This window comes from Setaria viridis, chromosome 2, assembly GCF_005286985.2.
Source record: "Setaria viridis chromosome 2, Setaria_viridis_v4.0, whole genome shotgun sequence".
Lineage (NCBI taxonomy): Eukaryota > Viridiplantae > Streptophyta > Magnoliopsida > Poales > Poaceae > Setaria > Setaria viridis.
In genome coordinates, this window is record NC_048264.2 from 3,539,620 (window position 1) to 3,554,629 (window position 15,010).

Below are 15,010 nucleotides of genomic sequence, written 5' to 3' on the forward strand. Positions count from 1 at the left end.
CTCGAGCTTGCCTGGGCCATAGCCGCCCAATGCGAGCTTTGCCTGCGCCATGGCTGCCCAGCTCGAGCTTGCCAACGCCATGGCCGCCTAGCTTGAAGACGAAGTACACCACCTTGGTGCGCAGTAGGAAGTTGCGCTCGATGGTGAAGACGATGAGCGTGACGAGCCACTGGCTGAGGAGGTGGCCGGAGAAGATGGTGGTGACCATGACACAACACTTTCAGATCTCCAGCCCCAAGAGGATGCGCCCTCTGCAGGGGCCGCACGACGACGCTGACAATGAGCAGCGCGAGGACGAGGACGAGCACGGAGAGCTCGAGGCTGAGGCGCGCCTGGCAGTGGCACCGTGCCGCAAAGGCGGGTGTCCGGGAGCCATCCCTGTTGCGGAAGAGGTCCTCCTCGTGGTCGGCAATCCATCCGAGCTACAATCCATCGTCGGCAATGCATCATTAAGAAAAATAGTATCTGGAAAAGATATGGGTAGTTTATTGTCAGTGCAGAAGATCTGAGCTACAAGGTTTAGAGGAAGGCAGGTCCCGTAATGCCGTTGTCGTAGATAGGTCTATTTTACATCGCTATTGGCTTGTTCATTGTTATTGAGGTTATTGCTGGGTTACAATCTATGGTTCTGGTTTTTGTCGGACCAGCTACAGTAAGATCGCATCGAGTTTTGTCAGTGTACCTATCATAAAATCCAGTAAAATTCACTTGAAAATTACACGCAAATCGGCAAATGTTCTGTATTTTGTCAAAGAAGAAAAAGGAAGTTGTGTTACAGGATAACAACTATAATCTTATTGGGGCAAGAAATTAGACATGCGGAATTTTTACCACATATTGTTTGCGCATTTCATTGCCAAAAAAAGGCATTGATCAGCCCATCTAAACGTCTTAAATAAATGAATGCAACACATACCGTTCATCTGATACTGTTGTAATATGTATCTGCCATCTTCTAAATCTCAACTGAAAACTTACATCCCTAGCCATTGCAATAGCAACTTGTCTCTATCATCCTCAGTCAATCAAGTAACAGACATCAGGAATGCACCACCACTCGCTGTCATCTCAGCCGTATGATTCTAAATTTCTAATTAATTACTCCCTTCATCCTAAAAGACTATTCGTTTAGTCTTCAAAACTTATCCTACAAAGAGTGTTTATATAACTTTCAGACCATCCAACAAAGACCTTCATAATACCTTCTGGCCCAGTGAACGAATCGATTAATTACCCCCATCATCGATGCCCGATCCAGACTCGCTAAATAAGGAAGGCTAATAGGTCTGACAATTACTGCAAGCCTGCATGCATAATTAATTATACTCGGCAATCCATCCGATTAAGAAGAGTTATTAGGGGTACTTTGAACTTCTAGTATTTCTACTATCGTGTCTAAAATTTTCTAAACGAACTGTCTTTGTGGGACGGAGCGAGTAGGCGCCTCTAGTTGTTGAATTATATCTGTTTATGAAAAAAGACATTCACCAATTATTAACCACTGTGCACGAACCGCCTAATGACCCGGATCAGCTCGTCCGAGGCCTCCCCGCACGGCTCCGTGACGAAGAAGGCGTGCCCCTGCCCCTCGAACACGACGAGCTCGACCTCCTTGCCGGCCGCCCTCAGCCTCACGACGTACTCCCCGACGCGGTCGTGGAGCACGTCCTGGTCGGGGTCGAGGACGAGCACCGGCGGGAAGTCGCCGCCGAGGTCGCCGAACGGGACGCTCCCCGGCGCGAGCGGGTTCGCGATCGGGTGGTCCTTGGTGGCGCCCGCCGGCAGCGCCAGGCGCCACAACTGGTCGAACAGCGCCATGCCCATGGGCTCGCCGGGCGGGGACGCCGCCTCGGACGGCGTCAGCTCCTCGCCGCCGAAGTAGGGCCAGAGCATCACGCAGCCGGCGAGCCGGAGCGGGGTGAGTGGGAGCTCCCCGGACCCGTGGCGCACAGAGATGTGGTGCGCGATGTTGCCGCCGGCCGAGTCGCCGGTGACGAACACCCGGCGGAAGTCGGCCGACTCGACGAGCCACGGGTCGGCGCCGCCGCCGCCGGCGGCCTGGGAGCGGAGCCAGGAGAAGACGGACTCGGCGTCGTCGAGCGCGGCGGGGAGGCGGTGCTCTGGCGCGAGGCGGTAGTCGGCGGAGAGCACGACGGCGGGCAGCTCGGCGGCGAGGCGGAGCGCGCCGGCGTGGAAGTTGATCACCTCGAAGCTGGCGACGCAGAAGCCGCCGCCGTGGAAGTACACGAGCACCGGCAGCTTCTTCTCCTCCACCCCGCCGCCAGCGCCGGCGGTGGAGAGCCGGTACATGCGGAGCCGGAGGCCGTGCGCGCCGTCGTAGACGACGTCCTTCCACTCCACGGGCAGGTCCGGCGGCGGCACGCCGCCCACGAGCGGGAATACCGAGTAGTCCGTGGACCGCCTCACCGTGCCGTCGCTGAGCAGCTGGACGAGGCCGAGGCAGTCCTCGACGACATGTGGCGCTGCCGCCGAGCTTGCTGGAACGGCCGACGACATGACAAGTTGGCTACTGAACAGCGAACACAGGAGTGTGACCGAGCAAGTCACGAAGCTTTACGGCCGATAAATAGCAAGTGCGATAAGGATGCCCTGGCCTTTATTTCGTTGACTTGGACTGGACTACCGTACCCACCAGTAAGCGACACAGGCTAGTCAGAGAGCCGTGCGTCGATCAGCCGCCGTGGACTTCTCCTACCCGCGAAGTGAGATTTTCCACACGTGATATGCACAATCCGTGCCACGGAGGATGAGATCACGGCGGTTGGCAGTTGCTTGTCTGATCATGTGACCATGTCTAGTTCCACGGAGGATGATATGCTCAATTCGGCTCACCATTTTCGCTTTGAAATCTAGCTAAAATCATCTTGACGTCCGTAGCTCGACGAAGAAGAAGAAGGTTCGAATGGTTGCTCAGTTGTCACTCTGCTCGTACTTTTTGTGTTGAAGTCTGTGCCGAATGCCTTTAAGCTTTTTTGAAAAACGCAGGAAAGAAATGGCCAATGTCGTGCGCTTGTTGGATTGACAAGGAAGACACAACGCGTTCGCATAGCAGCTAGAATCTAGACACTACGCTTTGGATTGCTGTTTCTCATCAGCATGGAAGGCGACGTGCCGCCGCGCGTCGTCGAGGACTGCCGCGGCGCGCTCCTAGTGCTCAGCGACGGCACCGTCGTCCGGTCCACGCCGCCGATCGCCGGCGACACCGAGGGCGTCCGCGCCGACCCGTCCGTCGAGTGGAAGGACGCCGTATACGACGCGGCGCATGGCCTGGGCCTCCGCATCTACATGCCCGCCGCCGCGGCAGCCGGCGGCGGCCGGGACACGAAGCTCCCCGTCGTGGTCTACTTCCACGGCGGCGGCTTCTGCATCGGCTCCTACGCGTGGCCGATCTTCCACGCGGCGTGCAGCCGACTCGCCGCCGGTCTTTCCGCCGTCCTCGTCTCCGCCGACTACCGCCTCGCCCCCGAGCACCGCCTCCCCGCCGCCATCGACGACGCGGCCGCGGTCCTCCTCTGGCTCCGCGACTGCATCGCCGCCGGTGCCGACCCCTGGCTCGCCGCCCACGCCGACGCGGCCAGAGTCCTCGTCGCCGGCGAGTCGGCGGGCGGCGTCCTCGCGCACCACATGAACGTCCGCTTCTCCTCCGGCGCGCCGCTCCACCCCGTGCGGCTCCGCGGCTTCGTCCCGCTCATGCCGTTCTTCACCGGCGGCGGCGAGCCGACGCCCTCCGAGCTGGCATGCCCCGACGGCGCGTTCCTGAACCGCGACATGTCGGGGCGGTACGTCCGGCCGTCGCTCCCCGCCGGCGCCACAGCGGACCACCCGTTCCTGAACCCGTTCTCGCCGGACGCGGCGCCGGGGCTGGACCGAGTTGACGTGGGGCCGACGCTGGTCGTCGTGGCCGGCGACGACATGCTGCGGGACAGGAACGTGGAGTACGTGCGGAGGATGGAGGAGATGGGGAAGCCGGTGGAGGCCGTCGTGCTCCCGGGGCAGGGGCACGCCTTCTTCTCGCTCCGCCCGTGGAGCGAGCCGGTGGAGGAGATGATCCGGGTTGTGAAGCGGTTCATGGACAAGGTCTGCTCAGGCTGAGCTGAGCGGTTACTGTAGATGCACCGAACTGCTACTCTGTGTTCTGATGTTTCACTGCAAGCTGCATAAAATAAAGGGAGACTAAATTTTAAGTCTCCATTACTGGATATTTACTATGTTTTCTTCATTTTGCCCTTCAATCAAAATCTATCAATACGTATGGCGCCATAAAAACTTAGCTTCAAATTCGGCCGGGCTTCATGTTGCCGCCATCGTGGGGTATGGGTCTGATTTCTACGCATACTGGGCTGGGCCAACATTTGGTGACAGGTGCTTTTTTTTTTGACCCAACAGAAGTCCCACCAACCTCAAAAATTTAGTAATAAATTTAGTAATCCTCTAAAATAGTATTGAAAAACACTCACGAAAACACACGCTTGCCGCTCCCACTCCGCCCGCCGCCGGCCGTCGCCGCCGCTGCTCACCTCGCCCCGCTGCTACTCCTCACTGCCGGTGAGGGCTCACGGAGGAGGGAGGGGAAGAGAGGCAGTGGAAGGAGATCTAGAGCTAGCGGAAGGAAGAAGATAGAGGAGAGAAAGATAGTAATGGAGAGAAAGATAGCAGGGGAGGAGAGAAAGCTTGGCAGGTAGAAGGAGGAGATAGGGGGCAAGCGCGTGGAATCGCGCATAAAAAATCTAAGTCTTTACAGTGGGAGACCCTTTAGTACCGGGTGGGGGCTCCACTCGGTACTAAAGGTACTTTTGGTACCGGGTGGAGCCTAAAGGGGATCACGGGGCCTCATCGGAAGGCCCGGTACTAATGGGCCAAAAAGTGATCGGTACTAAACCTCAGAACGAGAGGTCATTTTTTTAGTAGTGCACGGATCGTACGGAGTTCAGGCAGAGACTAAGGGGGTGTTTGGATACCCACCGCTAAACTTTAGCACATGTCACATCAGATGTTTGGATACTAATTAGAAGTATTAAATATAGTCTAATTATAAAACTAATTGCACGGATGGAGTCCAATTCGCGAGACGAATCTATTAAGCCTAATTAGTCCACGATTTAACAATGTGGTACTACAGTAACCATTTGTTAATGATGGATTAATTAATCTTAATAGATTCGTCTCGCGAATGGACTCCATCTATGCAATTAGTTTTGTAATTAGCTCATATTTAGTTTCTCCTAATTAGCATCCGAACATCCGATGTGACCTTGCTAAAGTTTAGCATCTCTTATCAAACACCCCCTAAAATATTTATCTTCCTGTCTCCAACAAACGATGTTCCGACCATGAACTAAAATGACTATCCTCTTGCAGATGTGGTGCCGGAACCTGGGTAGACGCCCTGGGTCGCCGAGCCCCGGGACCACCCTGGTAATCATCATTGATAACAGTAGACATTCAATACATTATGTTTTCTTTAATAATTACACACATCTGTCGTTAATGCAGGTCATTGTGGCCGGCGACGGCATGCTGCGAGACAGGAACGTGGAATACGTGCGGAGGATGGAGGAGATGCGGAAGCCGGTGGAGGCCGTCGTGTTCCCGGGGCAGGGGCACGCCTTCTTCTCGCTCCGGCCGTGGAGCAAACCGGTGGAGGAGATGATCCGGGTTGTGAAGCGGTTCATGGACAAGGTCTGCTCAGACTGAGCTGAGCGGTTACTGTAGATGCACTGAGCTGCTACTTTGTGTTCTGATTTTTCACTGCAAGCTGCATAAAAAAATGGAGACTAAATTTTAAGTCTTCATTACTGGACATTTACTATGTTTTCTTCATTTTACCCTTCAATCAAAATACGTATGGCGCCGAAGTGGTGGATAGTGTGTGTGACCCATGCTTCAAATTCGGCCGGGCTTCATGTTGCCGCCATCGTGGGGTTTGGGCCTGATTTCTACGCATACTGGGCTGGGCCAACATTTGGTGACCGGTGCTTTGTTTTGACCCAACAGAAGTCCCACCAACCTCAAATTCAGAGGACCTAACGATCCTCTCAAAAAATTAGTAATAAATATCTATAATCCTCAAAAATAGTATTGAAAAACACTCACGAAAACACACGCTTGCCCACTTGGACCACTTCCCATCTAGTGTACCATGTTATACTTTTCGAAGAAAAAAATTACTTGACAGATTATCAGCTCTTTTCCAAGACGTCCTTGGACTATTCAATTGTTTTCTTTCAAGAGGACAATCTGTCCGAATTGCTGAGTCATCATGGGTACCAAGTGGACCATATGGTTAGATGTGCATTGCATACATCTTTGCTTCCTGTCACTCCAGAGCTCTGAATAACAGAACCCATCTAAAACAATCGGTCTGCTTTCTCCACTTCGTCTTCCCTCGGATCATGCGATCAGCTCGTGATCCATCACCCTCCACACCCCCCATTGGATAAGTCCATGACGTGCCTTCTTCTCTTCCATCTCTGTTAACATCAGTCTATCCACCGATACATTACTCCATCATGCATCAATAACTCGTCTTCCAGAAGGGGTTAACAGTTGAGCTCTTCATTCAGTCAGTTCTCCTGAGACCTTTTCTACTGATGATGATGTGGGCCTCTGTCAGTTCAGAATTTCTCACATTCAGACCCTACGAACAAGAAAGAGATCAGAGAGGCATCTCCATCTCCGGCCTCTCATTTTCATTTGCAGTCTAGAGGATGGGATATGGTTCGACGAGCATGGCCATAACCCGTCGTTTCTTGGCAGATATTTGCCGTTGACTGACTCGATCAGTTGCAACTGAACGTAGCTGTCAATCTAACCCTCCCCTCCCACCTCCCTCCCCTGCTCACAGCCGCTGCCCCTCCTTCCCCTCCTCACGCGCAGGCAGCCGTATCGAACTCGCGTCAGTCAGCTAGATCTCTGCCTTACAGGTAAAATATTTCTGTGTATTTCTGTTTTCTGTTTAGAATTAAGCAGAGATTGCATGATGCTAGTAAGCGGTCATCCCATACGTTGAACACCTTATATGCCTTAGTTTCCATTCCAGTGTGATTAGTTCCTTTGTGTGCTTGTACCAACAACTTGATCTAATCTTGGCATATGGGAATTAAATCAGCTGGCCCATGGCTGGAGGGAATTCCACCATAGACTGCTCCTACGATGCACTGGAGCAATGCTCCTCTATGATTACATGCGATGCCTCCTCATGGGACAAGAGCTTTGGAGAGAAGATATGGCTTATGAACTCACTCCAGCTCATCAGTGCCGTCCTGGCTGGAGTCATAGTCGGGATAGGCATCTACGGCCAGCGCTACCGCCACCACCGCTTCACCAGGTTTATCTTCCTCGGAGCCACGACCCTGTTCTTGCCTGTCGTCTCCACTGTTGTCTCCATGGGCGCCGGGAACAGTAACCACAGCATAGTCAGGGGTGACATTCGGTTTATTGCAGAGTGCCAACCAAGAGCACAGTCGATCCTGATTGTAATATGGGCATCCCTTGTTCAGATCATCATGATCAATACCAGTGCAGTAGTTGCTGTCGATGATAGAGAAGGTGGAAACGTAGGTCCTCCATTTGAGCTGCTTGTTCAGGGTGTCTGGATCTTTTACCTTGGTATCAGCAATATCATTCCTATGGCTGACGGATTATTTGAAATCGAGCTAAGTCTTTTTGCCCTTGAAGCCACACCTTTTGCTCTCACGTGTGCCAAAATGGTATGGAAATATTATGCATATGAAAAGGCGCGACAATCCTTTGCTCTCGGACGCAATCCCCATCTTATATTTGGATACATGAAGCAACAATCGTTACAAGAAACAAGTCACGATGGTGAACCAATGGTAGCTGAGGATGCACCTCCCCCGCTGCTGGTTATGGGAGAAGAGAAAAGACACGTGGAGAAGCAGCCTCTTGGGTATGTGTTCAAGGATGACTCATGGACAACTTCGCATAACAATGGCCTGGTGACTATTGATAGAGTTTGGAGGATGGATAACGTGCTTCCAACATCAACACTGAAACCACAAAAAGACTTATGCTTGTCATTTGCATTGTTCAAGATGTTGCGGTGCCGATTTGCAAGGTACAAGGTCAGAACTGCTGCCTCCAAGGGCACCTTCAGTTTTTTCTGGAGCTTATTGCTGAAGGATGGCGAACATGATAGGGTCTTTTTGGTCATTTCGGATGAGGTTTCTTTCCTTCATGATTATTATTATTCATCCCTCCCGATCTCCTATTCCAAGTATTGGTTGCCCGTTGCCGGTATCTTGATCTCACTACTGAGCATAGCTTACTGTTGTGCATCGATGATCACAGTAACGCTTTTGGTAGTCCGTCTGTTGCTGGATGTTGGATTCGGACCTATTCAGTTTGCATGCTATTTTTTTTGCATTCGAGGAAAACTGAGGAGCGACATGTACATCCAAGGTTATGGGAATGGGTACCTTGGTCCGGTGCTATTAATTTTGCTTTCGGTGTTAGTCTTGATGTCTGAGGTGAGGGACATAGCTACCTACATCTACTCCAACTGGACTAAAGTTGCCGTCACCTGCCACCTTGTAAACCATGCCTCTTCGCAGCATTCACTTCTCAAGAAGAAATGGATTGGCCTTCTGCTGCGTTGTCGATGCAAGCTGATGAAGCATTGGGATGAGAAAATAGGCCAGTGCACTATGCTGGAGATTCGCCCGAGAACAACCCTGCCTGTACTTCTCAGGCGTCTCCTCCACTTACCAGACCACAAGAGGAAGGTCAAGGTGCCTGCAGCAGTGAAGGTTTGCATCATGGAAGTTGTAAGAAGCACTAGAAATGGAGACCTTAGCAATGGCACAGCATCTCTCCGCTGCCGGGGCCAAGTTGGTGAAGTGCTCCTCTGGGCTTGCAACAACAAGAGTACGTCTTATACCATACTGACATGGCACATCGCCACAAGCATCCTCGAGGTCAGGTACCCACACCGGCTTGATCAACAACAAGGTTCTTCTTCTCCAATTCCAAACACGGACTATAAGATCGTTGCCACTCACCTATCAAGGTACTGTGCTTACCTTGTGACATGGTGCCCTGAGTTACTCCCTGATGATGATGCATGGAGCAGGAGCCTGTACGAGGATGTCAAGAAGGATGTTGAGCGTGTACTTGCCGGCTGCACAGCAGGAGACTCACTGACGCCAGAAGCAAATTGCCAACAGCTGATCGAAGTGCTGAGTGCAGATGCGAAGCATGAAGTGCTCAAGGAAGGCGCTAGGCTTGGAAAGCAGTTGTTGGCGCTGGTGGTCGAAGGTGAGGACGATACAGCGGCGTGGAAGTTACTGGCTGAATTTTGGTCGGAGATGATCGTGTATGTCGCGCCATCCGACAACCTCAAAGGTCATTCGGAGGCCATCGCCAGGGGTGGCGAGCTGATAACTCTGCTCTGGGTGTTGCTCTTCCATGCTGGAATCCTCAGTAGGCCAGGTGAGGACGATGGCGTTGCTCCTACTTCTGCTGGCGTGGTTTAGTAGAGTCTCCTATGTTTGGAACTACTGTTTCCTCCTTGTTTCGGATTCTTCATCGTTGAGTTCATTTCATATACCAGAATTTGTTAACTTGTGGCAGCATGTGACTCCATCTTGGTAATCAGATGATCAATTGTAACAAGTCTATTTAGAGGTCCTATAATATTGTCGAGACTCGATATTCAGATGTAATGTTAAATTATTTCTACGTATTGTATTGTGATGAATATATATGTTTCAATTTGGTATTGTAATGAAGTGCTTGTATATTACACTATTACTAATTGGAGGCTCCTAAATCCTCGCGATGTGCTCTAGAAAAATAGATAAATCTTATAAATTCCCACAAAATTAAAATTAGAAACATCCAACCGTCAATCCAGTAGACTCTAATCATAATAGCCATCGGATCTATTATGTTTTCGAAAAACTTAATCACATCCCTCATTATAATAATAGCCTCATTATAATAATAGTATAAAGTAACTCCTAATTCTATATCGAAATTTCCCACCTCTAGCATAGGTGGGTAATTTATATGGTTGGCATCATAACGACACATCCAGTTTGTAGCTGTGAATCTATTGAGCCGGTTATGATGCTGGAACCAGTGGTAGAAGATGGAACAAATTTAGGAGTACGGAATAAATTTAAGGTCTGACAAAATCAAAAATTGAAAGTAACCAAAAAGATATCCTTTTCATTAATAGCACGAAACAGTGAAGGACGGAATAAATTGCAAGCTCGATGATCAAACATTTAGGAGATAATAGCTGCAGGTCAAGAGATGATCAAACATTTAGGAAACAACACATGAAATGCACAGCCACCGATTGACCAAAACGAAAAGGAAATTAAAATGAATGCCTAATGATTTGATTTCAAATAAAAAATGCTAAAAATGAAAATTTGCAATTTGTACCTCTCAATTCAGCCTTGCCCTTGCCCTTACCCTTGGACTCCATTTTAGCCTGTGCACTTCTGATTCCCTGCGTTGTACGCTGCTTCTTGTAACACCAATGGTGTTTACTATAAATTAAACCTTACTTAAGCACTAATGAGGAGAAATAAAAAGGAAAAGAGAAAAGAAAAGGAGAAATACAGAAAAGAAGACTTGGTCAAACAAGGTTGAATTAGAGAGTTGACTAAGTCAACCATGGTCAAATTAAGTCAAAAAGGTGAATTTGGATCAATTGTGACAAATGGAGTGGATTAAATTCAAATCCAGTTTGAATTTTTAAATTTAAACTTGATTTGGAAAGAGGAGTCAAATGTGGTCAAGTACCCATGTTTGAGTGCTGTTTCAAAAGGATTTTATATAACAACTTTGGAAAATATTCTACTAAGAGTTTGAGTATAATGTGTATAGAACAATTTGGACTTGATGTGGTTCACAGAAAATGGAATTTGGGTAATTTAATTGAGGCTCAAAGTTTGAACTATGTGCTGTTTGGAGACTTAGGCAGATTCTCAATTCAGTGTCTGTAACTGAAACTCATATTCAGTTCATAATCAAATCTTCAGAACTCTTAATCTCTCAAACAGTGGATCCTTTGAACAAAGTTCATATCTATCATTTGTATACCTATGTTACATCTACATTTTTGTTTATTGGTGCTTGAAGAGATTGTGTTTGGTTCGGATGAATTTTGCTTAAGAAATAAGGAATGTTTCTGTGTACCGAAGCCAAAACATACAACGGTAAGGGTGCCTTTGGTTGGGCTTTCCAACCTACTTTTGCAAGTCAAAAGCCAACCAAAGGACCTAAAAACCACATATACTTTAGGTTAAAAGCTGCTTTTGCTCTAGGGTGTGTTTGATTGGGCTGTGACTTTTGGAAAAGCTGCTGTGAGCTGTAGGCTGTAGAAAAGTAGTTGTGAGAAAGTAGCTGTGGGAAAAGCAGACTGTGAAACTGTAGGCTGTGTAAGAAATACATATAATGTCCCTAAAGGTCTGAGGGTCTGTTTATATGCAAATTGTTCGTAACAAAATATTGTGTTTACTAATTTGCATGTAAATGAGTACTTTAGAAAGAAAAAAATAAAATTTATATGTTCTTCATCCATCAAAGTAATTAGTCCACATAAATAGAACAATATTCATCAAAAGACTTATACAATGATGCTATCCCTCAACATTACTGTCCTCTTCTCGCACTAACCAAAGCATCAGCTATCGTAGTACGAATGGTATTCATGGTATCATTCTCCACACGTTTCTCATCTTCGGATATGACTTTTCTTGTCTTCGGATATGACTATTTATTGATGAAATATTTTTTATTTCCATAACCATATCCATTAGTGGGTCCCAATTATCATTGTTGGTGCCTATCGTTTCTTTTTTTCTTTTTGCTTCGACTGTATCTTCTAGCATTGGACGAGCATCGTCGCCCAAGCTTAGTCCCAGGATGGAGAGGAGCTTGAGCTTGCCTGGGCCATAGCCGCCCAATGTGAGCTTTGCCTGCGCCATGGCTGACCAGCTCGAGCTTGCCAACGCCATGGCCGCCCAGCTTGAAGACGAAGTACAGCACCTTGGTGCGCAGTAGGAAGTTGCGCTCGACGGTGAAGACGATGAGCGTGACGAGCCACTGGCTGAGGAGGTGGCCGGAGAAGGTGGCCGGAGAAGATGGCGGTGACCATGACACAACACTTCTAGATCTCCAGCCCCAACAGGATGCGCCCCCCGCAGGGGCCGCACGACGACGCTGACGACGAGCAGCGCGAGGACGAGGACGAGCACGGAGAGCTCAAGGCCGAGGCGCGCCTGGCGGTGGCACCGTGCCGCGAAGGCGGGTCTCCGGGAGCCGTCCCTGTTGCGGAAGAGGTCCTCCTTGTGGTCGGCAATCCATCCGAGCTACAATCCATCGTCAGCAATGCATCATTAAGAAAAATGGTATCTGGAAAAGATACGGGTAGTTTATTGTCAGTGCAGAAGATCTGAGCTACAAGGTTTAGAGGAAGGCAGGTCTCGTAGTGCCGCTGTTGTAGATAGGTCTATTTTACATCGCTATTGGCTTCTTCATTGTTATTGAGGTTATTGCTGGGTTACAATCTATGGTTCTGGTTTTTGTCGGACCAGCTACAGTAAGATTGCATCGACATCTTTCAGTGTACCGATCATAAGATCTAGTAAAATTCACTTGAAATTACACGCAAATCGGCAAATGTTCTGTATTTTGTCAAAGAAGAAAAAGGAAGTTGTGTTACAGGATAACGACTATAATTTTACTGGGGCAAGAAATTAGACATGCCGAATTTTTACCACATATTGTTTGCACATTTCATTGCCAAAAAAAGGCATTGATCAGCCCCATCTAAACGTCTTAAATAAATGAATGCAACACATAGCGTTCATCTGATACTGTTGTAATATGTATCTGCCATCTTCTAAATCTCAACTAAAAACTTACATCCCTAGTCATTGCAATAGCAACCTGTCTCTATCATCCTCAGTGCATCAAGTAACAGACATCAGGAATGCACCACCACTCGCTATCATCTTAGCCGTATGATTCTAAATTTCTAATTAATTACTCCCTCTATCCCAAAAGACTATTCGTTTAGTCTCCAAAACTTGTCCTATAAAGAGTGTTTTATAACTTTCAGACCATCCAACAAAGGCCTTCATAAAACCTTCTGGCCCAGTGAACGAATCGATCATTTACTCCCATCATCGATGCTTGATCCAGACTCGCTAAATAAGGAAGGCTAATAGGTTCGACAATTACTATAAGCATGCATGCATAATTAATTATACTTGGCAATCCATCCGATTAAGAAGAGTTATTAGAGGTACTTTGAACTTCTAGTATTTCTACTATCTTGTCTAAAATTTTTTAAACGTCTTTGTGGGACGGAGCGAGTAGGCGCCTCTAGTTGTTGAATTATATTTGTTTATGAAAAAAGACAATCACCCAGCATATAGTGCCTACATTTATTTCTTACAGTGACAAATATTATTTGCATAACACAGCCTTTTAATTTTCTGATTCATTCACCAATTATTAACCACTGTGCACGAACCGCCTAATGACCCGGATCAGCTCGTCCGAGGCCTCCCCGCACGGCTCCGTGACGAAGAAGGCGTGCCCCTGCCCCTCGAACACGACGAGCTCGACCTCCTTGCCGGCCGCCCTCAGCCTCGCGACGTACTCCCCGACGCGGTCGTGGAGCACGTCCTGGTCGGGGTCGAGGACGAGCACCGGCGGGAAGTCGCCGCCGAGGTCGCCGAACGGGACGCTCCCCGGCGCGAGCGGGTTCGCGATCGGGTGGTCCTTGGTGGCGCCCGCCGGCAGCGCCAGGCGCCACAACTGGTCGAACAGCGCTATGCCCATGGGCTCGCCGGGCTGGGACGCCGCCTCGGACGGCGTCAGCTCCTCGCCGCCGAAGTAGGGCCAGAGCATCACGCAGCCGGCGAGCCGGAGCGGGGTGAGTGGGAGCTCCCCGGACCCGTGGCGCACAGAGATGTGGTGCGCAATGTTGCCGCCGGCCGAGTCGCCGGTGACGAACACCCGGCGGAAGTCGGCCGACTCGGCGAGCCACAGGTCGGCGCCGGCGCCGGACGCGGCGGCGGTGGCCTGGGAGCGGAGCCAGGAGAAGACGGACTCGGCGTCGTCGAGCGCGGCGGGCAGGCGGTGCTCGGGCGCGAGGCGGTAGTCGGCGGAGAGCACGACGGCGGGCAGCTCGGCGGCGAGGCGGAGCGCGCCGGCGTGGAAGTTGATCACCTCGAAGCTGGCGACGCAGAAGCCGCCGCCGTGGAAGTACACGAGCACCGGCAGCTTCTTCTCCTCCAACCCGCCGCCAGCGCCGGCGGTGGAGAGCCGGTACATGCGGAGCCGGAGGCCGTGCGCGCCGTCGTAGACGACGTCCTTCCACTCCACGGGCAGGTCCGGCGGCGGCACGCCGCCCACGAGCGGGAATACCGAGTAGTCCGTGGACCGCCTCACCGTGCCGTCGCTGAGCAGCTGGACGAGGCCGAGGCAGTCCTCGACGACATGTGGCGCTGCCGCCGAGCTTGCTGGAACGGCCGACGACATGACAAGTTGGCTACTGAACAGCGAACACAGGAGTGTGACCGAGCAAGTCACGAAGCTTTACGGCCGATAAATAGCCAGGCATGGTCGCAAGGATGCCCTGGCCTTTATTTCGTTGACTTGGACTGACTACCGGACCCACCGGTAAGCGACACTAGGCTAGTCAGAGAGCCGTGCGTCGATCAGCCGCCGTGGACTTCTCCTACCCGCGAAGTGAGATTTTCCACGCGTGACAAGCACAATCCGTGCCACGGAGGATGACACGTCACTGTCTCCACGTGTCGAATGCTCGTCGGTCACTGCAACGAAGATAAGCTCGGAGTGAGCAGTGGCCACTGTTGGTCAAAGCGTTCCCATCAGATCACGGCGGCCGTGTGCAGTTGGCAGTTGCTTGTCTGATCATGTGACCATGTCTAGTTCCAACCTGGGTGTTGCTCTTCCATGCTGGGATCCTCGGTAGGCC

The 15,010-nt window shown here is 50.4% G+C and overlaps 4 protein-coding genes across 5 annotated transcripts; 2 read left to right on the forward strand and 2 right to left on the reverse strand.

Moving 5' to 3' along the window:
• Nucleotides 1–1,287: 1,287 nt before the first annotated feature.
• On the reverse strand, nucleotides 1,288–2,599 carry LOC117843899 (strigolactones hydrolase CXE15). The gene has a single exon (XM_034724651.2). The coding sequence runs from the start codon at nucleotides 2,515–2,517 to the stop codon at nucleotides 1,495–1,497; it is 1,023 nt and encodes a 340-aa protein (XP_034580542.1). The 5' UTR covers nucleotides 2,518–2,599; the 3' UTR covers nucleotides 1,288–1,494.
• A 93-nt stretch (nucleotides 2,600–2,692) lies between these two features.
• Nucleotides 2,693–4,222, forward strand: LOC117843900 (strigolactones hydrolase CXE15). Its single transcript, XM_034724652.1, has 2 exons — nucleotides 2,693–2,917; nucleotides 3,007–4,222. Exon 2 carries the CDS (start codon nucleotides 3,118–3,120, stop codon nucleotides 4,111–4,113), a length of 996 nt encoding a protein of 331 aa, XP_034580543.1. The 5' UTR covers nucleotides 2,693–2,917; nucleotides 3,007–3,117; the 3' UTR covers nucleotides 4,114–4,222.
• Nucleotides 4,223–6,382: 2,160 nt separating this feature from the next.
• LOC117843895 (uncharacterized) lies at nucleotides 6,383–9,766 on the forward strand. 2 transcript variants are annotated; one of them, XM_072292039.1, is made up of 3 exons: nucleotides 6,383–6,944; nucleotides 7,130–9,049; nucleotides 9,113–9,766. In XM_072292039.1, exons 2-3 carry the CDS (start codon nucleotides 7,137–7,139, stop codon nucleotides 9,513–9,515), a joined length of 2,316 nt encoding a protein of 771 aa, XP_072148140.1. In that variant the 5' UTR covers nucleotides 6,383–6,944; nucleotides 7,130–7,136; the 3' UTR covers nucleotides 9,516–9,766. The 2 variants fall into 2 exon arrangements, with proteins under 2 accessions (XP_072148140.1, XP_034580536.1); XM_034724645.2 differs by having other exon boundaries at nucleotides 6,388–6,944; nucleotides 7,130–9,766.
• A 3,624-nt stretch (nucleotides 9,767–13,390) lies between these two features.
• On the reverse strand, nucleotides 13,391–14,621 carry LOC117843898 (strigolactones hydrolase CXE15). Its single transcript, XM_034724650.2, has one exon. The coding sequence runs from the start codon at nucleotides 14,548–14,550 to the stop codon at nucleotides 13,519–13,521; it is 1,032 nt and encodes a 343-aa protein (XP_034580541.1). The 5' UTR covers nucleotides 14,551–14,621; the 3' UTR covers nucleotides 13,391–13,518.
• Nucleotides 14,622–15,010: the final 389 nt, after the last annotated feature.

What these genes read in the sequence shown, in the direction of transcription:
- LOC117843895 (XM_034724645.2), top strand. Translation starts at nt 7,137, where the DNA reads ATGGCTGGAGGGAATTCCACCATAGACTGCTCCTACGATGCACTGGAG.
- LOC117843898 (XM_034724650.2), bottom strand. Translation starts at nt 14,550, where the DNA reads ATGTCGTCGGCCGTTCCAGCAAGCTCGGCGGCAGCGCCACATGTCGTC.
- LOC117843899 (XM_034724651.2), bottom strand. Translation starts at nt 2,517, where the DNA reads ATGTCGTCGGCCGTTCCAGCAAGCTCGGCGGCAGCGCCACATGTCGTC.
- LOC117843900 (XM_034724652.1), top strand. Translation starts at nt 3,118, where the DNA reads ATGGAAGGCGACGTGCCGCCGCGCGTCGTCGAGGACTGCCGCGGCGCG.